The sequence below is a fragment of the Leuciscus leuciscus genome, assembly GCF_965113295.1.
Source record: "Leuciscus leuciscus genome assembly, chromosome: 14".
In the NCBI taxonomy this organism is placed as follows: Eukaryota; Metazoa; Chordata; class Actinopteri; order Cypriniformes; family Leuciscidae; genus Leuciscus; species Leuciscus leuciscus.
Genome location: NC_138738.1, coordinates 3,730,672 through 3,755,571, shown reverse-complemented (window position 1 = coordinate 3,755,571; position 24,900 = coordinate 3,730,672). Strand labels below are relative to the sequence as shown.

The 24,900-nt window shown below is 39.4% G+C and overlaps 2 protein-coding genes and 1 long non-coding RNA gene across 4 annotated transcripts; 2 read left to right on the top strand and 1 right to left on the bottom strand.

The window, feature by feature from the left end:
• Window positions 1-1,665: 1,665 nt before the first annotated feature.
• Window positions 1,666-5,626, top strand: adora3a.1 (adenosine A3 receptor a.1). Its single transcript, XM_082136512.1, has 2 exons — window positions 1,666-2,065; window positions 4,470-5,626. Exons 1-2 carry the CDS (start codon window positions 1,734-1,736, stop codon window positions 5,143-5,145), a joined length of 1,008 nt encoding a protein of 335 aa, XP_081992638.1. The 5' UTR covers window positions 1,666-1,733; the 3' UTR covers window positions 5,146-5,626.
• Window positions 5,627-9,183: 3,557 nt separating this feature from the next.
• Window positions 9,184-20,873, bottom strand: LOC309474200. The gene is made up of 2 exons (XR_014197235.1): window positions 18,477-20,873; window positions 9,184-9,536 (listed from the first exon to the last, which is right to left on the bottom strand). It is a non-coding gene; the product is annotated as an uncharacterized lncRNA (long non-coding RNA).
• On the top strand, window positions 11,052-16,808 carry LOC309474143 (adenosine receptor A1-like). Of its 2 annotated transcripts, XM_082136514.1 has the most exons (3): window positions 11,052-11,300; window positions 13,644-13,988; window positions 15,825-16,808. In XM_082136514.1, exons 2-3 carry the CDS (start codon window positions 13,657-13,659, stop codon window positions 16,495-16,497), a joined length of 1,005 nt encoding a protein of 334 aa, XP_081992640.1. In that variant the 5' UTR covers window positions 11,052-11,300; window positions 13,644-13,656; the 3' UTR covers window positions 16,498-16,808. The 2 variants fall into 2 exon arrangements, with proteins under 2 accessions (XP_081992640.1, XP_081992639.1); XM_082136513.1 differs by lacking the exon at window positions 11,052-11,300 and having other exon boundaries at window positions 13,220-13,988.
• Window positions 20,874-24,900: the final 4,027 nt, after the last annotated feature.

Sequence of the window (24,900 nt, the reverse complement as noted above, 5' to 3'; positions counted from 1 at the left end):
ACTCACAAAACTAAATTTTTGTAGAGAATCCTTTTTTCTCATGGTACCTTTAATGCTCCTCGTTAAACTTTTTTGGATAATAATATATGTAGTTATGCCCCATATCTCTCCTTATTTCTTATTTTTTCTTTCTGTTCTCTTATGTAACACTGATTGTATTCTGAAGTATATTATGCTTTGATGTTATAATATTGGTTATAATTCTGTACATGTTATTTGTAGTTAACAAAGCATTAAAAAAATCCTTTACTCTCGCTTACAAGCTTCTGACACCCTCTACTGGAGTCTTTGGCCATTTCATGTGTGCAAAAGCTTCCAGCTCAATGATATTCTTTGGTTTCTGTTCTGCCACTGCTTTCTTCAAACCTCACCAAAGATTTCCAAGGACATTTTAATCTGGAGACTGAGCAGGCCAGGACTGATCCCTGAACAAAGCTTTGGTAGATTTGGATGTGTACTTGGGATCATTGTCCATGACCGTGAAGACAGTGTTTTTCTGGTCATGTCAAGTCAAGCCTTTTTTGTGCCAAACATACTTCTGATCCATGGGTCCAAAAAAGTTCCCTGGAGGGTTTTCTATGGTACCATACATTTTAAACTTATAAACAATGCAGCCAGCTGTGTCTCTAGGAACTTTTAGTGTCCTATAGATGTTCTTGTAGCCATAGCCTTCTTCTCTGGGCTTTTGTAAGAGCTTTTTTGTCTTGGCCATATTTGCTACTCAACTTCAGCACATGCATGGGAATGGGATAAATGGATTACAACTAAATCTAATTAATTGTAATTATAGAGTTCCCAAAGGTTTATAGTAACCCCAAGTAATAGTATAGCATAAAGAAGATATTTTGATAGATACTCATTTAATGAAAATGGGTTCAAAATAACATGAGGCTCCATTAACTTTCATTGTACAAAAAACCTCCACTGAGACTCATATTTAAAAATCTGTGGTGTTTCACAGAAGAAGAAAGTCAAAGGTTTGGAGCCACATGAGGTTAGTAAATGAAGTTAAATTTTTTGAGTGAAATATGCCCAGTCTGACCCTATAGCGCCACCAGCTGTTAGTTATAGAGAATATGAAGTGGTTTGATTGGCGTGTGTGTACAGTACATTATGATTGTAAAGCTTTGTTATGAAGGTGCAAATCTTTCTGTAACAGTCTCTAAAACTAGTTTTCATTTCTTTGATGAAATGATGAAAATCAATTATCAAAAAATCAACAACCTCTTTTTAATGATTAAGACAAGATTAAACTGACTATATAAACATGCAATGCAATCTTGTTAATGGAAAAAGAAGATACAAAAAAAATAAATCTTTTTTTTTTATTGACTAAAAAATAGGTTGAACATCTAAAACCACAAAATTTGTCTTTTTCCGGAAGAGATCTGTAGGTGTGAAAGTTTTTTTATAGCTCTAATTATATAAATATAGCCTCTATATTTCCTCTTTACATAAATTGTTAACAGAAAAAGACAAGACAAAAAAAGACAAAATTTGTCTTTATTTTCAGTGACAAATAAGTAGACAAGAATTTATTTGATTTTTCTTTACTTTTTTTGATGGATTTTGTAAACTAAAACTTGATTAACAGGTCATGATTGAACGTATCAAACCACAAAATTTGTCTTTTCCCCGGAAGAGAGTAAATACAGCCTCTCTATTTCCTCTTTACATAAATCAGCAGCTCTTTCTAACACTCTCACGTTCCTGTTTCCAGTTCTCTAACCACAATGGTATTAGGTGGAGGGATAATTTACATCTCTCTTGAAGTGCTCATCGCTGTGGGATGCTGTCTGGGCAATGTGCTGGTGATCTGGGCCGTGTGGAGGAGCGGAGCCCTGAATCAAACCACTTTCTGCTTGATCGTGTCGCTGGCGATGGCAGATTTCCTGGTCGGGGCCGTGGCCATTCCTCTGGCTGTGGTTGTGGATGTCCACGTGAAGATCCCTTTCTATGCCTGTCTGTTCATCAGCTGTGTCCTGATCGTCCCGCTTCAAGCATCAGTGCTCACTCTTCTGGCCATTGCTGTGGATCGTTGCCTGCGGGTTTGTATCCCACTCAGGTGAGTCGGCCTACGGATGATTCTGAATGGCTTTAATGAACGTCAAAGCTTGTTGAAAACACAAACAGCTTTTGTTTTATCTTTAAATTAATGTAATGCAATTTATTTATGCTTAGTTGTCATGCTTAGTTGTAGCCAATCAGCAGTAGAGGGTGTGTCCACTCATGATAGGTGAGGAGAGAGAGCAAGAGGGAGATTTGAAGAAAGACTGTAGAGAGAGAGATGGCTGAGAGACATTACAAAAAGAGAAAATCTCAGAGGAATATCAATGGATAAAGAAGGGTTGTGATCAAAGAGCTTTAGGGCCTGCATCAATAGGCTTAGGAACTAGGAACTTAGTTCTAGGAACTAGCCAACAGGGTGATTCCCCGAGGTTGCATCCGCACCGTTAGTAGTAACTCTGAAGTGATGTAATCTGCGCTTGTTGTTGTGACTTTTATTTTGCCTGATCACACAGCGCTCCCATTCTCCGTCTTCATTAGTTTACGATCTGTTTAACAATCCTGTCTAATACTTTATTAGAACTGTTATACAAATAAAGTAAACTGTATATGAAAAAGTATTAGCGTTTGCCATGTGGTTGATGTTCAATCTCGCTAGTTGAGCAAAAATACATAATCATGTTTCGCTTGGTCGCCTCAAAGTTGCATTGGATTTTCTCCTTAGCAGGTTCAGAGGTCAATGTATCACTGTTTCCATGTTCATAGAGTTAGTTTGTTGAGTAAATATATAGGCTATAATCTGTGTGTGTGCACGGCTTTTTTTTATTAAATGGCGGATGCTGGTGTTTTGCGTGCGTTTGGCCAATCAGCGAACACTAACTGGTGTTCCTAGGTACATAGGTAGTTCTTATAGTGCTGGTTTAGACCCGACCCGACTTCATAGTTCCTGTGGTGCGAACACGCCAAAAACTGGGTACTTCCGCCATTAGTTTTAGGAACTATGAAAAGATTCCTCCAATGCGAAAGCCCTTAAAATTAGAAAAGCTTCCAAGCGCTGGAGAGACCTAAGCAGGAAGGCCTGAAAACAGACGCAGAGGTTGTGTTGTTCCTGCTTCATACGTTGAGTAACATTGGTTTTGCTATTTCACAGAACCAAGAGATGCTGTTGTTGTAATGTTAGCTGTAGTAACAGGAAAGTTTGAGTGTCATTGTCTGTGTGGAGCTGGTGGCGACTAACAACCAACTCATGCTTGTATTTACTCTTGTGTACTTTATGTAAATTTTTTATTCTTCCTTGTTGTTCATTCATCATCTTTTTAATTTTTGCGAAGCATTATTTTGCCTTGCTTCAGCTATGATAAAGAGACATCCACTCTTGCATTGCGTGTTCATGCATTTTGGGGGCGGAGCAATGAAGGGAGGGGCGTGTTTGTTTGGGTTGATTTACATTACATTACTTTAAGTCATTTAGCAGAAGCTTTTGTCGAAAGCGACTTACAATTTTGGTCTAAACTAAGCGAGTCATCGTTAAGAGGCAAAAACAACGCAAGAAGTGCTCAAAATACGAAGTTCAGGCATTGTTCAGAGTAGCATAAGCCCAATAAGGGAGGATTAAAGGAAAAGGAAAGAAAGGTTAAGTGCTCACGGAAGAGATGAGTTTTCAGCTGTCTTGGGAATGTTGTCAGGGATTCTGCATTCCGGATGATGCATTCCAGATGAGGGTGGCGAGAGCATTCCACCAGCATGGAACCGTGAATGAGAATGTTCTGGAAAGTGATTTTGTGGCTCTCTGTGATGGAACAACGAGCCGTCGCTCATTGACCGATCGTAGACTTCTGGTAGGGATGTAGACTCGTAGGAGTGAGTGAAAGTAGGAGGGAACTGAGCCTGTGATAGAGCTGTAAGTAAGCGTCAATGCCTTGAACTTGATGCGAGCAGCGAGAGGTAGCCAGTGCAGAGAGATGAACAGAGGAGTGACGTGGGCCCTCTTGGGCTCGTTGAAGACAAGACGAGCTGCAGCATTCTGGATCATCTGTAGGGGTTTAGTTGCACATGATGGAAGTCCAGCCAGAAGAGCATTGCAGTAGTCAAGCCTAGAAATAACCAGGGCCTGGACGAGAAGTTGTGTTGCATGCTCAGTTAGGAAAGGCCTGATCTTCCTGATGTTGTGCAGTGCAAACCTGCATGATCGAGCTGTCTTTGAAATGGGGTCTGTGAAAGTCAGCTGGTCATCCAATATTACTCCAAGATTTCTGACTGACCTTGATGGGGTGATTGATGATGAATCTAGCTGGATGGTGAAGTCGTGCTGTAGAGATGGATTGGCAAGGAGGACGAGAAGCTCAGTCTTTGCCAGGTTGAGCTGAATTGGTGTTGATTTCAAATATCAACAGTGTTTCTCAGAAATTGCTTACTGCACCTTTAAAAGATCTTTAATTTTACGAAATATTTCTCTCTGGCAGGTACAATTCTACCGTCACTAAGAAGCGCTCCTGGATCACCGCCGCTGTGTGCTGGATACTGGCATCTGTACTGGGCTTCTTACCGATGTTTGGATGGTACAACCATGACACACTGGCACGTTACAATTCCACCTCCATAGACTGTCAATTCATTGATGTCATTCCTGCTTCATACCTGGTCCACTTCATCTATGAGTGTTGTTTTCTTCCCCCGTTGGCAGTCATGATTACTTTGTACGGCTATATCTTTTTTAAAATGAGGAGACTGTCGAGGGGGAGAGCAGGTGTGGCGGCTGAAACTGGTGGATATAACCAAAAGGAACACAAACTGGCCAGATCTCTGGTTTTGGTTTTGGCTCTTTTTATTGTTTGCTGGCTGCCGTTACACTTGATAAAAGCCATCACATTCTATAACCAGAATATTCATGTACCGTCCATTGCTTTATACTTTGGCATTCTCCTTTCTCATGGCAACTCGATGGTTAACCCTGTAGTGTATGCCTTCAAAATCCCTAAGATTAAGCAGGAATACAGGAAGATTTGGAGGAGGGTGATTGGTCGAGAGCAGAAGGCAGATATAAACACTCCTGCTAGTAATACCTTAGACAGCCATGATGGACGAGTTCATGGGGAAATCAGCCCAGAGGTGGGAGTCAATGGCATTAATTCAACTTAATTCCATGTACCGTGGAACGTACCAAAAGAAGGGGGGATTTATATGATTTTCTTAGAGTGTAATTGCAATATTGCTTTTTCAAACCTTTCAAGCTTTTCTGGCCTAAATTAATATTGACAGATTGCAGTTACACTGTTGTGCCAGTAGGGCTCCTCCAAACACAACTGTCAAAGTCTGAGATTAACTGTAGGATGTGTTATTTTCCTGTTATCACTGTAAAGCTGCTTTGAAACAATCTGTATTGTAAAAAGCTCTCTATAAATAAAGGTGACATGACGTGTCTTATAGCTGAATCTGGATAATAGAGGAGTGTGTAATTTAATGCACAATAATATGGTTGTACTATAGTGCAAATATGAGTGATGTTTAAAACTGTCAAACTTTATGTTTGTGTTACACCTTTCCTGATAAGCTAAAATAGAATATTTATTTATTTTGAACCACTTACATGAGGTGTGCAATAAATAAACACATAATTCAATGATTTGTGCCTTTCCTTATGTTTATACTGTATTCAAATTTTCCTTTTTAGAATAATACGCTTTATTCAGAAGAGACACTAAAAGTGTCACCCATAAAAATTATTTCAATTTTAGTATGCTTTATTAAGATGACAAAAACTGAACTTTTTATTGCCAACATGTTTGCAGAATAGCTGTGAGAAATTGTGCAATGTAAAATAAACTGAATAAAAATAAGTAATATTAAAAGATAAAGTGAAATATCATAAGTGCAAAATAAAATGGAAAAACAAAACAGTGCAGAGTAAACTAAGAAAGTAATTCAACTTTATAATTAACCTCCTAAGACCCGAGCTTTGGTTTGGCGTGCATTTTAGATTTCTTCTAGCTTTTTAGGGTTAGGGGGGACCAATAAATATAATAACCAGATATTATCTTTGAACATGAAGCACTTTTTGAAAAAATTGATGTCCACATATGTGGACACCGGGTCTGTATTCACAGAAAAAAATCAATACACCATTGTGTAACAAAGTGCAAATCTCTTTTATTTACAGCCAGTGCCTGAACATTTTTCGTTGTTACTCTTGTATAACTTCTGAACATACATACATACATCTTCCGCTTATCCGGGGCCGGGTCGCAGGGGCAGCAGTCTAAGCAGAGATGCCCAGACTTCCCTCTCTCTAGACACTTCCTCCAGCTCTTCCGGGGGGACACCGAGGCGTTCCCTGGCCAGCTGGATGACATAGTCCCTCCAGCGTGTCCTAGGTCTTCTCCGGGGTCTCCTCCCAGTGGGACGTGCCCGGAACACCTTCCCAGAAAGGTGTCCAGGAGGCATCCGGAACCTCAGCTGACCCCTCATGATGTGGAGGAGCAGCGGCTCTACTCTGAGCTCCTCCTGAGTGACCGAGCTTCTCACCCTATCTCTAAGGGATCGCCTAGCCACCCTGTGGAGAAAGCTCATTTTGGCTGCCTGTATCCGGGATCTTATCCTTTCGGTCATGACCCACAACTCAGCCCAGGTGAGTTGGATCCGAAAATTTAGCTGGGGCCCCACCCTGGAGCCAGGCCTGGGGTTGGGGATCGTATGAGAGCGCCTGGTGGGCCGGGCCTCCCCCCATGGGGTCCAACCGGGCTCAGCCTGAAGAAGCGATGTGGGGCCGCCCTCCCGTGGGCTCACCACCCGTAGGAGGGACCGTAAGGGGCCGGTGCTTAGAGGATCGGGCGGCAGTCGAAGGCGGGGGCCTCGACGACCCCATCCCTGGACCCTGGAGGGGTGCTGGAAAGTGCTCCGACTGGGGACTCCGTTGTTCTACTTGGGGACTTCAACGCCCTTGTGGGCAGCGACAGTGACACCTGGAGGGGCGTGATTGGGAGGAACGGCCCCCCTGATCTGAACCCGAGCTGTGTTCTGTCATTGGACTTCTGTGCTAGTTACAGCTTGTCCATAACGAACACCATGTTCAAGCATAAGGGTGTCCATCAGTGCACGTCCCAGACAGCAACATAGTGTCGGCCCAGATCCGGCCCACATCTGGACCGTGTGGAATCCACATGAACCAGATTTGGGCCAGATCTGGGCTGATACTATGTTGCTGTCAGGGGTGGCACCAGGACACCCTAGGCCAGAGGCCGATGATCGACTTTGTGGTCGTTTCATCTGACCTGCGGCCGTATGTCTTGGACACTCTGGTAAAGAGAGGGGCGGAGCTGTCAACTGATCACCACTTCTGAACATTGATATGGAAAAACAAAATTTATATCAAAAAAGTGAGCAAGTGTGTGTGTGTGTGTGTGTGTGTGTGTGTGTGTGTGTGTGTGTGTGTGTGTGTGTGTGTGTGTGTGTGTGTGTGTGCGCGCGAGTGAGTGTGTGCGATCGCGAGTGAGCAAGAGAGTGTGTGTGTGTGTGTGTGTGTGTGTGTGTGTGTGTGTGTGCGCGCGATCGCGAGTGAGCAAGAGAGTGTGTGTGTGTGTGTGTGTGTGTGTGTGTGTGTGTGTGTGTGTGTGTGTCTGTACGCGAGTGAGTGAGTGAGTGAGTGAGCAAGTGTGTGTGTGTGTGTGTGTGTGTGTGTGTGTGTGTGTGTGTGTGTGTGTGTGTGTGTGTGTGTGTGTGTGTGTGTGTGTGTGTGTGCGCGCGCGATCGGGAGTGAGCAAGAGAGAGTGTGTGTGTGTGTGTGTGTGTGTGTGTGTGTGTGTGTGTGTGTGTGTGTGTGTGTGTGTGTGTGTGTGTGTGTGTGTGTGTGTGTGTGTGTGTGTGTGTGCGCGATCGCGAGTGTGTGTGTGTGTGTGCTCGAGAGTGTGAGTCAATGTGCGTCACGAAGCTCAGTGCAACTACAAATTTTAATTTTTTTGCTAGCATTCTTATACAGTTTCATCGAAGTTAAGTCCCATTGTGTGGACATCAAATTTAGCAGCCTAGTAAATCTTTCCTGTTACAAAAGTTTGTCAAATGTGCATGCCATTTTAATCATACAACACTATTATGCATAACTGAACAAGAATCAACAATGAAATGTTATTACATTTTTTACCTTGAGGACGTTTTGGTCTGATGTGCCTGCGTGACATTTCGCCTGTGTTCTCCGCCATCTTGACATTATTTATGTTACATTTTTTTCTCTCCTGACACCACCAGATGGCAGTATAAGTGTCCTCGTTTGTGAAAAACATGTTCCAGTTACACAGAATTAAGTATTATGCCGCACACAGCCAAAAATGTGATGTCCACGTATGTGGACACGGGGTCGTAGGAGGTTAATACTTTATATTAGTTTTTATGTGGCAGTTTTAAAGAGATCTTTCACCCAAAAATGAAAATTCTGTCATAATTTGCTCACCCTTAAGTTGTTTCTTTCTTCTGCTGAACACAAAATAAATTTGGAAGAATGTCGGTAACCAAACAGTCGACTTCTATAGTATGAAAAAAATGTCAATGGGGACCAGAAACTGGTTACCAACATTCTTCAAAATATCTTCCTTTGTGTTCAGCAGAAGAAAGAAACTGATTAAATGAGTGAGTAAATTATGACAAAACTTTCATTTTTAGGTGAACTATCCCTTTAAATAAAGTTTTCCATTCGATCCAGACTGGTTAAAGACACTCCAGTAACTCTTTCTCTTGGTGTTCAGAACGATCTGTCTTTACTCTCGCTCATTGCGTCTCTCAAGGAAGGCAATAGACTGTATAGTTATCATCCAAATAGGATGTGATCCTTCCCACAAACTATACAACCTACTACCTCAGCTTGTAGATACACACAGATCTGCAGTTTCACGGTACAGGAGCATGAACTCCAGTGCGTTTCACACAGTTTCTTCAGTCGACAGCTGGTTAATCTGCCTCCGTAAGAAAGACAGTAGATTGTATAGTTATCTCAAAGGGAGGTTTTATACTCCACAACTATTCACCAGCTCTGCACGGGGACGAAAGAAAGAGGGGGAAAGACATTATTTATTTATTATGAGTCATACAAAATTGTGCCTTTCATAATGTTTATGCAATATTCATATTTTTCTTTTCAGAATTATACGTTTGATTCGGAAGACACTAAAAGTATCACCCATAAAAAAAATATTTACATTTTTAGTGTAACAAAAACTGTACATTATTATTGCCAAAATGTTTGCAGTATAAAAATTGCACAATACAAAGTAAACATAATAAGATGTATAACATAGTAATAACGTAGTAATTACTATAGTAATAACATAGTAATGTTAATTTGTTGACAAATAAAATTAAATATCAGTAGTGCAATACAAAATGAATGTTTTTTTTTGTACATGTATTTATATTGCCTTTTTACTTTACAAAAATTTAATTATTTATTAAAATATCAATAGTCAAAATCATACATTGTAAAGTAAAACACTGGACTCCACCTTTGCATTTCCATTTATCGAACATTTGTTGTAGTTTACAAAGACCTTATGCAAGGGGAAATTGTAAGTATTTGTCATGATCCTGGTTCTTTCTTTCTCTTTTTCTTTCCTTTGCCTCCCTCTGCTGGTTATATTACGCCCTACCTTCTCTTTTCTTACTCTCTAACGCACACACCCATTAACTCTTCCTCTCATTACCATCTGCTGGCTCTCATTCATATCTCATCATCACACCTGTTCCCTATCTTTCTCTTTTGTCCACGCTATATCTAGCTCTCTCTTTCGTGTCTGTGTTGTCGGATTATTGTTTGACCTTGATGCACGTAGAAGACTGCTACCGTTACTTCTCAGAAGTTTTTTCCCTGTCTTGTCCTGTCCTGTCTAGTCCTGATAGTCTATTGAGCCTCAGTTATCTGCTGCTGTGTTTGACCACTTCTGTGCTGTATCCAGTTGCCTTCGTGGAGTGTAGCAGAGGGCTCCTCATCTCACCAGTTGACCAGTCCACGCTGCTCAAGAGCCGCCCGGATCTTTTCTGTTTATCAGCCTGAGCGGCGTTGCCTAATTTTCTCATTAAAAGACTCTACCTGCTTTCGTCTCTGGACCCCTCTGTTTCTTGACAGTATTTCCTTCTTTGTCTCTTTCTGCTTTGCCTTTGAAGGATTAGCAAAATAATCCACAATATGTATAACAATATATGCATATTATATACAGGCAGAACTCCTGGCATGAAGCAGAGGTGAGTCGCACGATGAAATACCGCCCATTTTCTTTGCAACCTTCACACAACTGTGGTGTGGCATGCCGTTTAATTGCCTGAAGTAAATCTCTGAATTTGAACGCAGCTTTCCCAGCTGTCTGCCTTTAAAAAGTGCTACAAGTTGTCTGCTAGCAAAGCATGAAAGGGAGGGAAAAGGTCCAAACAAAATGGCCGCCTTCCTGCCATCTTAAACGAGTGTTCAGTTAGAAGTCAAGAACGTGTAAAGACGAAACCAGCTCATGCCTATTTCAAGAAAGGTGAATGACATCACTCATACTCTTCATATTGAGTAGGAGGAACTGTAAATATTCTGTTGTGGTCTGTTTGATTACCATAATTCATGAGTCATGGTACTTAAATATTACTGTGAGGTAATGAAAAAATAATAATAATCGTGAGCAGCAAATCATGATTTTTGAAGGATCATGTGACACTGAAGACTGGAGTAATGATGCTGAAAATTCAGCTTTGATCACATGAATAAATCACAGTTTAAAATATATTCAAACAGAAAACAGTTATCACAATATGTAATATTTTTACAGTATTTTGATCAAATAAATGCCGCCTTGGTGAGCAGAAGAGAAAAATATAAATAATCTTAATCCAAACTTTGACTGCTAGTGTATGTATCATATTTAAGCGACACAATGAAGCAGAACGTGGTCTGAGGCTCGACACGACCACACGGCCCAGATCACCAGCACGTTTCCCCAGACAGCATCCCACAGCGATGAGCACCTCCACAGAGGTATAGATCACCTTCTCACCATCAGACATGGTGGAGACTGAAGGCACAAGATCTCTACAGGAACTTACTTGAAATAGTCGTGGTTAAAATAGGAAGTTGTCTTCACTCTCTCAAAGAGCCATGCATAACCAAATATGCACACACACACTCACTCACACACACACACACACACACACACATGCACACATGCTCAAGATTTTTTGCTTGATCAGTACTTCGAAGTGGCTTGTATGCTGCAAGTATACAATGTGTTGTTTATTTTTTTGAAGGAAATTAATACTTTTATTCGGCAAAAGTGACAGTAAAGACATTTATGATGTTACAAAAGATTTCTATTTCAAATAAATGCTGTTTTTTTTAACTTTCTATTCATTAAATATTCCTGACTAAAAATGTATCGCGGTTTCCACAAAAATATGAAGCTGCACAACTGTTTTCAGCATTGATAATAATCAGAAATGTTTCTTGAGCAGCAAATCATCATATTAGAATGATTTCTGAAGGATCATGCGACACTGAAGACAGGGGTAATGATGCTGAAAATTCAGCGTTGATCACAGAAAGAAATTACATTTTGAAGTTACATTACAATAAAAAACAGGTTGTGATTTCACAATATTACTGTTTTTTACTCTATTTACTCTAGTAAAGCAGGATTTTTTTTTTTTTTTTATTTTTTTTTATCATTTGATAATGATTTGAAAAAGAAAGAAAAAAGTGTTGGCATTGGGATATCTGCTCTTGCTTGTCATTTATGTCTATTATAAAAAGGTTTCCAAATGAAATTTGACTTTTGCAATTTTCTGGGAACCAAAAATAGGATTAAGCAATTTTCATTCGATCTCAGACTTCTTGGTTTCTATGAAACAGTTCCCACTTATAATGCAAACCGCCCACACAACCGACCTCAAACCTTTTCATCCAGACGGGCACAGCAAGGCTGTAACCACTATGATAATTATAAATGGCCAAACTGAATTTCATACACTTGTATTTAAAATTATCGAACCCCTCTGACCTGCAAGACATTCTGGTGTTGTGAACAAAATTGTATGAAAACACTTTAACTAACCCATCAGTAAACCATAGAAAGTTTATCATTACACAATTGAGTGATTCTGAGAACATAATGTTACTGAGTTAAAAAAATTAAAATGTTAATAAAATTTGACTGCTCCTCATTAAACATTCTTAGATAATAGTCTATGTAGTGATGCCCCATATCTCTCCTTATTTCTTATTTTTTTCTTTCTGTTCTCTTATTTAACACTGATTGTATAATGAAGTATATTATGCTTTGATGTTATAATATTGGTTATAATTCTGTACATGTTATTTGTAGTTAACAAAGCATAAAAAAAAATCCTTTACTCTCGCTTACAAGTTTCTGACACCCTCTACTGGAGTCTTTGGCCATTTCATGTGTGCAAAAGCTTCCAGCTCAATGATATTCTTTGGTTTCTGTTCTGCCACTGCTTTCTTCAAACCTCACCAAAGATTTCCAAGGACATTTTAATCTGGAGACTGAGCAGGCCAGGACTGATCCCTGAACAAAGCTTTGGTAGATTTGGATGTGTACTTGGGATCATTGTCCATGACCGTGAAGACAGTGTTTTTCTGGTCATAAGTCAAGCCTTTTTTGTGCCAAACATACTTCTGATCCATGGGTCCAAAAAAAGTTCCCTGGAGGGTTTTCTATGGTACCATACATTTTAAACTTATAAACAATGCAGCCAGCTGTGTCTCTAGGAACTTTTAGTGTCCTATAGATGTTCTTGTAGCCATAGCCTTCTTCTCTGGGCTTTTGTAAGAGCTCTTTTGTCTTGGCCATATTTGCTACTCAACTTCAGCACATGCATGGGATAAATTTAAGCATGGATTACAACTAAATCTAATTAAAGGGATAGTTCACTCAAAAATGAAAATTGTGTCATCACTTACTCAACCTCGTGTTGTTCTAAACCTGTATGGGTTTCTCTGTTCTGTTGAACACAAAATAAGATATTTTGAAGAATGTCGGTAACCAAACAGTTGATGGACCCCATTGACATCCATAGTATTTTTTTTTCCCCACTATGGAAGTCAATGGGGTCCATCAACTGTTTGGTTACCGACATTCTTCAAAATATCTTATTTTGTGTTCAACAGAATAGAGAAACCCATACAGGTTTAGAACAACACGAGGTTGAGTAAGTGATGACACAATTTTCATTTTTGAGTGAACTATCCCTTTAATTGTCATTATAGAGTTCCCAAAGGTTTATAGTAACCTGAATCAAAGTAGATATTTTGATTGATACCCATTTATAGAAAATGGGTTCAAAATAACATGAGGCTCCATTAACTTTCATTGTACAAAAAAACCCACTGAGACTCATATTTAAAAATCTGTGAAAATCAATGATGAAAAAAAATGATGAAAATCAACAACCTTTTTTTCATGATTAAGACAAGACTATATCAACATGCAATGCAATCTTGTTAAGGGTTGAATAGGTTGAACATTTAAAACCACAAAATTAGTCTTTTTCCGGAAGAGATCTGTAGGTGTGAAAGTTTTTTGCAGGGAGTAAATATAGCCTCTGTATTTCCTCTTTAGATAAATCAGCAGCTCTTTCTAACACTCTCACATTCCTGCTTCCAGTTCTTTAACCACAATGGTATTAGGTGGAGGGATAATTTACATCTCTCTTGAAGTGCTCATCGCTGTGGGATGCTGTCTGGGCAATGTGCTGGTGATCTGGGCCGTGTGGAGGAGCGGAGCCCTGAACCACACCACTTTCTCCTTGATCGTGTCGCTGGCGATGGCAGATTTCCTGGTCGGGGCCGTGGCCATTCCTCTGGCTGTGGTTGTGGACGTCCACATGGAGATGCTTTTCCATGCCTGTCTGTTCATCAGCTGTGTCCTGATCGTCCCGCTACAAGCATCAGTGCTCACTCTTCTGGCCATTGCTGTGGATCGTTGCCTGCGGGTTTGTATCCCATTCAGGTGAGTCGGCCTACGGATGATCTTGAATGGCTTTAATGAACGCCAAAGCTTGTTGAAAACACAAACAGCTTTTGTTTTATCTTTAAATTAATGTAATGCAATTTAGGTATGCTTTGTTGTAGCCAATCAGCAGTAGAGGGCGTGTCCACTCATGAAAGGTGAGGAGAGAGAGTGAGCAAGAGGGAGATTTGAAGAAAGACTGTAGAAAGAGAGATGGCTGAGAGACATTACAAAAAAGAAAATCTCAGAGGAATATCAATGGATAAAGAAGGGTTATGATCGAAGAGGTTTAGGCTGCGTCAATAGGAACTAGCCAACAGGGTGATTCCCCGAGGTTGCATCCGCACTGTTAGTAGGAACTCTGAAGTGACGTAATCCGCGCTTGTTGTTGCACACAGCCATCCCATTCTCCGTCTTCATTAGTTTACAATGTTTAACAATCCTGTCTAATACTTTATGAGATAGAACTGGTTTACAAAAAAAGTAACCTGTAAATGATAAAGTATCACCGGTTGCCATGTGGTTGATGTTCAATCTCACTAGTTGAGCAGAAATACATAATCATGTTTCGCTTGGTCCCCTCAAAGTTGCATTTGATTTTCTCCTTTAGCAGGTTGAGAGGTCAATGTATCACTGTTTCCATGTTCATAGAGTTAGTTTGTGGAGTAAATATATAGGCTATAATCTGTGTGTGTACACAGCTTTTTTTTATTAAATGGCGGATGCTGGTGTTTGGCCAATCAGCGAACACTAACCTCACTGGTAGTTCCTATAGTGCTGGTTTAGACCCGACTCTGAAGTAGGAGCTGATTTAGTTACTCTAATAGAGTTCCTAGAACTAAAATCATTCATAGTTCCTGTGGTGCGAACACGCCAAAAACTGGGTACTTCCGCCATTCGTTTTAGGAACTATGAAAAGATTCCTCCAATGCGAAAGCCCTTAAAATTAGAAAAGCTTCCAAGTGCTGGAGAGACCTAAGCAGGAAGGCCTGAAAACAGACGCAGAGGTTGTGTTGTTCCTGCTTCATACGTTGAGTAACATTGGTTTTGCTATTTCACAGAACCAAGAGATGCTGTTGTTGTAATGTTAGCTGTAGTAACAGGACAGTTTGAGTGTCATTGTTTGTGTGGAGCTGCTGGCGACTAACAACCAACTCATGTTTGTATTTACTCTTGTGTACTGTATGTACATTTTTTATTCTTCCTTGTTGTTCAATCATCATCTTTTAAATTTTTGCGAAGCATTATTTTGCTTTGCTTCAGCTATGATAAAGAGACATCCACTCTTGCATTGCGTGTTCATGCATTTTGGGGGCAGAGCTAGGGTGACCAGATGAGATTGGCTGAAATTCGGGACGGGTTAAGGCCTACTATGATATTAGACTACATAGCCTATAATAAAAGATAATGAATTTCAAACCTGAACCAAACATATTTTTATTCAAAGATGTTGATTCAACTTGCGCTCGCTTATCAATGCATATAAATTCGCGGCTACGGTATCTTTGTAGAACTTAAAAAAAAGAAAAACAAATGCTGCAGCCAATGAGCAGCCGGCAGGACGACTCAACCTCCACGGACAGTTTTTAATGTTTGATCAGACAATAACTACTCAAGATTTATGCAATGATGCTTTAGTATCATTTTCGGGACAATTAGGGCCGGATTAGGGATTCGGGACAACAGCTTAGATTTCAGGACTGTCCCGAATTTTTCGGGACATCTGGTCGCGGAGCAATGAAGGGAGGGGCGTGTTTGTTTGGGTTGATTTCAAATATCAACAGTGTTTTTCCTAGAAATTGCTTACTGCACCTTTAAAAGATCTCTCTCTGGCAGGTACAATTCTACCGTTACTAAGAAGCGCTCCTGGATCACCGCCGCTGTGTGCTGGATACTGGCGTCTGTACTGGGCTTCTTACCGATGTTTGGATGGTACAACCATGACACACTGGCACGTTACAATTCCACCTCCATAGACTGTCAATTCATTGCTGTCATTCCTGCTTCATACCTGGTCCACTTCATCTATGAGTGTTGTTTTCTTCCCCCGCTGGCAGTCATGATTACTTTGTACGGCTATGTCTTTTTTAAAATGAGTCAGTCGAGGGGGAGAGCAGGTGTGGCGGCTGAAACTGGTGGATATAACCAAAAGGAACGCAAACTGGCCAGATCTCTGGTTTTGGTTTTGGCTCTTTTTATTGTTTGCTGGCTGCCGTTACACTTGACAACAGCCATCACATTCTATAACCAGAATATACATGTACCGTCCATTGCTTTATACTTTGTCATTCTTCTTTCTCATGGCAACTCGATGGTTAACCCTGTAGTGTACGCCTTCAAAATCCCTAAGATTAAGCAGGAATACAGGAAGATTTGGAGGAGGGTGATTGGTCGAGAGCAGAAGGCAGATATTAACACTCCTGCTATTAATACCTTAGACAGCCATGATGGACGAGTTCATGGGGAAATCAGCCCAGAGGTGGGAGTCAATGGCATTAATTCAACTTAATTCCATGTACCTTGGAACGTACCAAACGAAGGGGGGGGGGTTCTTAGAGTGTAACTCTGATTTTCTTAGAGTGTAATTGCAATATTGCATTTTCAAGCCTTTCAAGCTTTTCTGGCCTAAATTAATATTGACAGATTGCAGTTACACTGTTGTGCCAGTAGGGCTCCTCCAAACACCACTGTCAAAGTCTGAGATTAACTGTAGGATGTGATATTTTCCTGTTATCACTGTAAAGCTGCTTTGAAACAATCTGTATTGTAAAAAGCGCTCTATAAATAAAGGTGACGTGTCGTGACTTATAGCTGAATCTGGATGATAGAGGAGTGTGTAATTTAATGCACAATAATATGGTTGTACTATAGTGCAAATATGAGTGATGTTTAAAACTGTCAAACTTTATATGTTTGTGTTGCACCTTTCCTGATAAGCTAAAATAGAATATTTATTTATTTATTTTGAACCACTTACATGAGGTGTGCAATGAATAAACACCTTTTGAAGAAATACAAAATTCATATTTTGTTTATACGGAATTCATATTTTTCTTTATAGAATAATACGCTTTATTCAGAAGAGACACTAAAAGTATCACCCATAAAAATTATTTCAATTTTACTTTGCTTTATTAAGATGACAAAAACACTTTATTTTGTATTGCCAACATGTTTGCAGAATAGCTATGAGAAATTGTGCAATGTAAAACAAACTGAATAAAAATAAGTAATATTAAAAGATAAAGTGAAATATCATTAGTGCAAAATAAAATGGAAAAACAAAACAGTGCAGAGTAAACTAAGAAAGTAATTCATCTTTATAATTAATACTTTATATTAGTTTTTATGTGGCAGTTTTAAAGAGATCTTTCACCCAAAAATGAAAATTCTGTCATCATTTGCTCACCCTTAAGTTGTTTCTTTCTTCTGCTGAACACAAAATAAATTTTGAAGAATGTCGGTAACTAAACAGTCGACTTCTATAGTATGAAAGAAATTTCAATGGGGACCAGAAACTGGTTACCAACATTCTTTTGTGTTCAGCAGAAGAAAGAAACTCATAAAGTTTGGAACAACTTGAGAGTGAGTAAATGATGACAACATTTTCATTTTTAGGTGAACTATCCCTTTAAATAAAGTTTTCCATTCGATCCAGACTGGTTAAAGACACTCCAGTAACTCTTTCTCTTGGTGTTCAGAACGATCTGTCTTTACTCTCGCTCATTGCGTCTCTCAAGGAAGGCAATAGACTGTATAGTTATCATCCAAATAGGATGTGATCCTTCCCACAAACTATACAACCTACTACCTCAGCTTGTAGATACACACAGATCTGCAGTTTCACGGTACAGGAGCATGAACTCCAGTGTGTTTCACACAGTTTCTTCAGTCGACAGCTGGTTAATCTGCCTCCGTAAGAAAGACAGTAGATTGTATAGTTATCTCAAAGGGAGGTTTTATACTCCACAACTATTCAATCTACTACCTCAGCTTCAGGGACAGCAAACAAACATGGCGTATCTTTAGTTTCTTCACCGGCTCTGCACGGGGACGAAAGAAAGAGGGGGAAAGACATTATTTATTTATTATGAGTCAATCAAAATTGTGCCTTTCATAATGTTTATGCAATATTCATGTTTTTCTTTTTAGAATAATACGTTTGATTCGGAAGACACTAAAAGTATCACCCATAAAAATTTTTTTTTTTTCGTTTTTAGTGTAACAAAAACTGTACACTATTATTGCCAAAGTGTTTGCAGTATAAAAATTGTACAATATAAAATAAACATAAGATGTATAACATAGTAATTACTATAGTAACAACATAGTAATAACATAGTAATGTTAATTTGTTGACAAATAAAATTAATAACTATCAACTATCAAATAAAATAGTCAAAATCATACATTGTAGGCCTAAAGTAAAACACTAGACTCCACCTTTGCATTTCCATTTATCGAACATTTGTTGTAGTTTACAAAGACCTTAGTATGCAAGGGGAAATTGTAAGTATTTCCTTCTTTGTCTCTTTCTGCTTTGCCTTTGAAGGATTAGCAAAATAATCCACAATATTAATGACAATATATGCATATTATATACAGGCAGAACTCCTGGCATGAAGCAGAGGTGAGTCACACGACCAAATACCACCCATTTTCTTTGCAACCTTCACACGCCTGTGGTGTGGCATGCCGTTTAATTGCCTGAAGTAAATCTCTGAATTTGAACGCAGCTTTCCCAGCTGTCTGCCTTTAAAAGTGCTACAAGTTGTCTGCTAGCAAAGCATGAAAGGGAGGGAAAAGGTCCAAACAAAATGGCCGCCTTCCTGCCATCTTAAACGAGTGTTCAGTTAGAAGTCAAGAACGTGTAAAGACGAAACCAGCTCATGCCTATTTCAAGAAAGGTGAATGACATCACTCATACTCTTCATATTGAGTAGGAGGAACTGTAAATATACTGTTGTGGTCTGTTTGATTACCATATTCATGAGTCATGGTACTTAAATATTACTGTAAGGTAAAAAAAAAATATTGAGCAGCAAATCATTTTAGAATGATTTTTGAAGGATCATGCGACACTGAAGACTGGAGCAATGATGCTGAAAATTCAGCTTTGATTTAAAATATATTCAAACAGAAAACAGTTATCACAATATGTAATATTTGTACAGTATTTTTTATCAAATAAATGCAGCCTTGGTGAGCAGAAGAGAAAAATATAAATAATCTTAATCCAAACTTTTGACCAGTAGTGTATATATCATATTTAAGTTGTGAAAATATGTATGAAAATGTAGGAATATATCATTTGTAATAATTACCTGCTGACTGAACAATAGCCCACAAATATATACAATAAAAATGTTGCATTGTTGTAATGCCATTTAATCTACACAGATGATGGTGTGGTAGACGGGGGTCACCAGGGCAGGCCAAAAGAATGGACTGTCATGGCAAATCGGCACCATCTCTGCATAAATTAGCATGTGAACCGGAGGAACTGAAAGACACTGGAGCAGGACATTAACATTAACATTCCGAATTCCTCTTTGGCCTAATTAATGGCAGTGATTGAAATGTTTTGGCCTGGCAGTTGGCCGAGACAGCGGGCCAGGGTGAAAAAGACAAGCCGGAGAGGAGGCTGAAGTCTCATAATTGAGATGTTGGATCAGACAAAGAGCTGAGAAATCAAAAATGATTTTTAGTGTCTGCTCAAGCATTTAAAATGTTTTGTTTTTTTGTTTTTTTTAGGCTGCAAATTTGTGAAGTGCTAATAATATGTTGATTGCAAAGGACCCTTTTCACATAGGGTTCTCAGAAACAGAAGTCATCATCATAGCAGTCTTTAACTTGCAGTCCCATTTGCTCCAATAGCAAAAAATCCACGATAGAGTTTCTATAATACAGAGCCCCGCACATGACATGCGGACAAATATATATATATATATATATATTTGCAACCACAAAATAAAAACCCATTCCCTTGTTTTGGTAAATCGTAGCCACGTTGGACTAATCATTTAGTAAATCGTAGATACGTTGGACTAATTCGGTCCCTCGTTTTAGTAAATTGTAGCTACGTTGGACTAATTCGATCCTTTGTTTTTTGTAAATCGTAGCCATGTTGGATTAATTCATTCCCTCGTTTTAGTAGATCGTAGTCACGTTGGACTAATTCGATCATTCATTTTAGTAGATTGTAGCCATGTTGGACTAATCGTTTAGTAAATCGTAGCCATGTTGGATTAATTCATTCCCTCGTTTTAGTAGATCGTAGTCACGTTGGACTAATTCAATCATTTGTTTTAGTAGATTGTAGCCACGTTGGACTAATTCGATCCCTCGTTTTAGTAAATCATAGCCACGTTGGACTAATTCAATCATTCGTTTTAGTAAATCGTAGCCATGTTGGACTAACCATTTAGTAAATCGTAGCCACGTTGGACTAATTCAATCATTCGTTTTAGTAAATCGTAGCCACGTTGGACTAATTCGATCTCTCGTTTTAGTAGATCGTAGCCACGTTGGACTAATTCAATCATTCGTTTTAGTAGATCGTAGCCACATTGGATTAATTCATTCCCTCGTTTTAGTAGATCGTAGCCATGTTGGACTAATTAAATCATTCTTTTTAGTAGATCGTAGCCACATTGGACTAATTCAATCATTCGTTTTAGTAGATTGTTGCCACGTTGGACTAATTCGATCCCTCGTTTTAGTAGATCGTAGCCACGTTGGACTAATTCAATCATTCGTTTTAGTAGATCGTAGCCACATTGGATTAATTCATTCCCTCGTTTTAGTAGATCGTAGCCATGTTGGACTAATTCGATGATTCGTTTTAGTAGATCGTAGCCACATTGGATTAATTAATTCCCTCGTTTTAGTAGATTGTTGCCACGTTGGACTAATTCGATCCCTCGTTTTAGTAGATCGTAGCCACGTTGGACTAATTCAATCATTCGTTTTAGTAGATCGTAGCCACATTGGACTAATTCAATCATTCGTTTTAGTAGATCGTAGCCACGTTGGATTAATTCGATCCCTCGTTTTAGTAGATTGTTGCCACGTTGGACTAATTCAATCATTCGTTTTAGTAGATCGTAGCCACGTTGGACTAATTCAATCATTCGTTTTAGTAGATCGTAGCCACATTGGACTAATTCAATCATTCGTTTTAGTAGATTGTAGCCACGTTGGACTAATTCGATCCCTCGTTTTAGTAGATCGTAGCCACATTGGACTAATTCAATCATTCCTTTTAGTAGATTGTTGCCACGTTGGACTAATTCGATCCCTCGTTTTAGTAGATCGTAGCCACGTTGGACTAATTCAATCATTCGTTTTAGTTGATCGTAGCCACATTGGATTAATTCATTCCCTCGTTTTAGTAGATCGAAGCCACGTTGGACTAATTCAATCATTCGTTTTAGTAGATTGTTGCCACGTTGGACTAATTCAATCATTCGTTTTAGTAGATTGTAGCCACGTTGGACTAATTCGATCCCTCGTTTTAGTAGATCGTAGCCACATTGGACTAATTCAATCATTCCTTTTAGTAGATTGTTGCCACGTTGAACTAATTCGATCCCTCGTTTTAGTAGATCGTAGCCACGTTGGACTAATTCAATCATTCGTTTTAGTAGATCGCAGCCACGTTGGACTAATTCGATCCTTCGTTTTAGTAGATTGTTGCCACGTTGGACTAATTCAATCATTCGTTTTAGTAGATCGTAGCCACGTTGGATTAATTCATTCCCTCGTTTTAGTAGATCGTAGCCACGTTGGACTAATTCAATCATTCGTTTTAGTAGATCGTAGCCACGTTGGACTAATTCGATCCTTCGTTTTAGTAGATTGTTGCCACGTTGGACTAATTCAATCATTCGTTTTAGTAGATCGTAGCCACATTGGACTAATTCAATCATTCCTTTTAGTAGATTGTTGCCACGTTGGACTAATTCGATCCCTCGTTTTAGTAGATCGTAGCCACGTTGGACTAATTCAATCATTCGTTTTAGTAGATCGTAGCCACATTGGATTAATTCATTCCCTCGTTTTAGTAGATCGTAGCCACGTTGGACTAATTCAATCATTCGTTTTAGTAGATTGTAGTCACGTTGGACTAATTCGATCATTCGTTTTAGTAGATCGTAGCCACGTTGGACTAATTCAATCATTCGTTTTAGTAGAAAGTAGCCACATTGGACTAATTCAATCATTCGTTTTAGTAGAATGTTGCCACGTTGGACTAATTCGATCCCTCGTTTTAGTAGATCGTAGCCACGTTGGACTAATTCAATCATTCGTTTTAGTAGATCGTAGCCACATTGGATTAATTCATTCCCTCGTTTTAGTAGATCGTAGCCATGTTGGACTAATTCGATCATTCGTTTTAGTAGATCGTAGCCACGTTGGACTAATTCAATCATTCGTTTTAGTAGATCGTAGCCACGTTGGACTAATTCGATCCTTCGTTTTAGTAGATTGTTGCCACGTTGGACTAATTCAATCATTCGTTTTAGTAGATCGTAGCCACATTGGACTAATTCAATCATTCCTTTTAGTAGATTGTTGCCACGTTGGACTAATTCGATCCCTCGTTTTAGTAGATCGTAGCCACGTTGGACTAATTCAATCATTCGTTTTAGTAGATCGTAGCCACATTGGATTAATTCATTCCCTCGTTTTAGTAGATCGTAGCCACGTTGGACTAATTCAATCATTCGTTTTAGTAGATTGTAGTCACGTTGGACTAATTCGATCATTCGTTTTAGTAGATCGTAGCCACGTTGGACTAATTCAATCATTCGTTTTAGTAGAAAGTAGCCACATTGGACTAATTCAATCATTCGTTTTAGTAGAATGTTGCCACGTTGGACTAATTCGATCCCTCGTTTTAGTAGATCGTAGCCACGTTGGACTAATTCAATCATTCGTTTTAGTAGATCGTAGCCACATTGGATTAATTCATTCCCTCGTTTTAGTAGATCGTAGCCATGTTGGACTAATTCGATCATTCGTTTTAGTAGATCGTAGCCACGTTGGACTAATTCAATCATTCGTTTTAGTAGATCGTAGCCACATTGGATTAATTCATTCCCTCGTTTTAGTAGATCGTAGCCACGTTGGACTAATTCGATCATTCGTTTTAGTAGATTGCAGCCACGTTGGACTAATTCAATCATTCGTTTTAGAAGATTGTAGCCACGTTGGACTAATTAATTCCCTCGTTTTAGTAGATCGTAGCCACGTTGGACTAATTCAGTCATTCGTTTTAGTAGATTGCAGCCACGTTGGACTAATTCAATCATTCGTTTTAGAAGATTGTAGCCACGTTGGACTAATTCGATCATTCGTTTTAGTAGATTGTAGCCACGTTGGACTAATTCAGTCATTCGTTTTAGTAGATTGCAGCCACGTTGGACTAATTCAATCATTCGTTTTAGAAGATTGTAGCCACGTTGGACTAATTCGATCATTCGTTTTAGTAGATTGTAGCCACGTTGGACTAATTCAATCATTCGTTTTAGTAGATTGTAGCCACATTGGATTAATTAATTCCCTCGTTTTAGTAGATCGTAGCCACGTTGGACTAATTCAGTCATTCGTTTTAGTAGATTGCAGCCACGTTGGACTAATTCAATCATTCGTTTTAGAAGATTGTAGCCACGTTGGACTAATTCGATCATTCGTTTTAGTAGATTGTAGCCACGTTGGACTAATTCAATCATTCGTTTTAGTAGATCGTAGCCACATTGGATTAATTCATTCCCTCGTTTTAGTAGATTGTAGCCACGTTGGACTAATTCGATCATTCATTTTAGTAGATTGTAGCCACATTGGACTAATTCAATCATTCGTTTTAGTAGATTGTAGCCACGTTGGACTAATTCGATCCCTCGTTTTAGTAGATCGTAGCCACGTTGGACTAATTCAATCATTCGTTTTAGTAGATTGTAGCCATGTTGGACTAATTTGATCCCTCGTTTTAGTAAATCGTAGCCACACTGGACTGATTCATTCCCTCGTTTTAGTAAATCGTAGCCATATATCGTTTTTTATAAAAATTACGAAAAAAAAAGGAAGGTCCATAGAGTCTGATATTGGCATGTTGCTAAGCACAAACATGCTTATCAAACATAAATATTGGGGGAAATAGTCCATTTTTATTTAGATGGAACTATTTTTACTTCTCAGTTTGAACTAATGGCGCTTTTCCACTGCTCGGTACGGTTCGACTCGGCGCGGAACGGTTCGGCTCGCTTCGCTTTTCCACTGCGTGGTACGACTCGGCTCGATACGGCACGGTTCGGTTCGCTTTAGCTCGGTTGCTTTTCCACTGCAGTTAGTACCGCTTCAAAGTGGGTGGGACTGATCGTTATAGTTGCCGTCTCTACTGCCATGACATCATCATATTAAATGCAAATTTTTCATTCCGTGTTTCCCCATCCGCTCCTCGGCAATCAACAAGAGGAACGTCTGCACCTCATCCACTGACCATGATTCAGCCATTTCTTTTTTTTTTTTAAGCAAATACTTTTAAAACAGGCGCTACAGCATTGGCTGTTGTCTACTGGCTATTTAAATCTAGCGGGTTTAGTGTCTCGTGTCGTAAATACAATGACGCTGGTAGTGATGATTCTGTCTGACCAATCAGTGATCTGCAGTGTTTTCACGTCACATTTTAGTATCGGTACGGTACGCTTGTAACCTCAACAGAGGTGGTACCATTTAAAGCGAGCCGAAGCGAGTACTGTACCATGACGTACCGTACCGTACCATGCAGTGGAAATGCGCCATAAGTGAGCCGTACCGAACCGAACCGAGCCGTACCATACCATGCAGTGGAAAAGCGCCAAAGTGTGCCGTACCGAACAGAGCCGTACCATACCATGCAGTGGAAAAG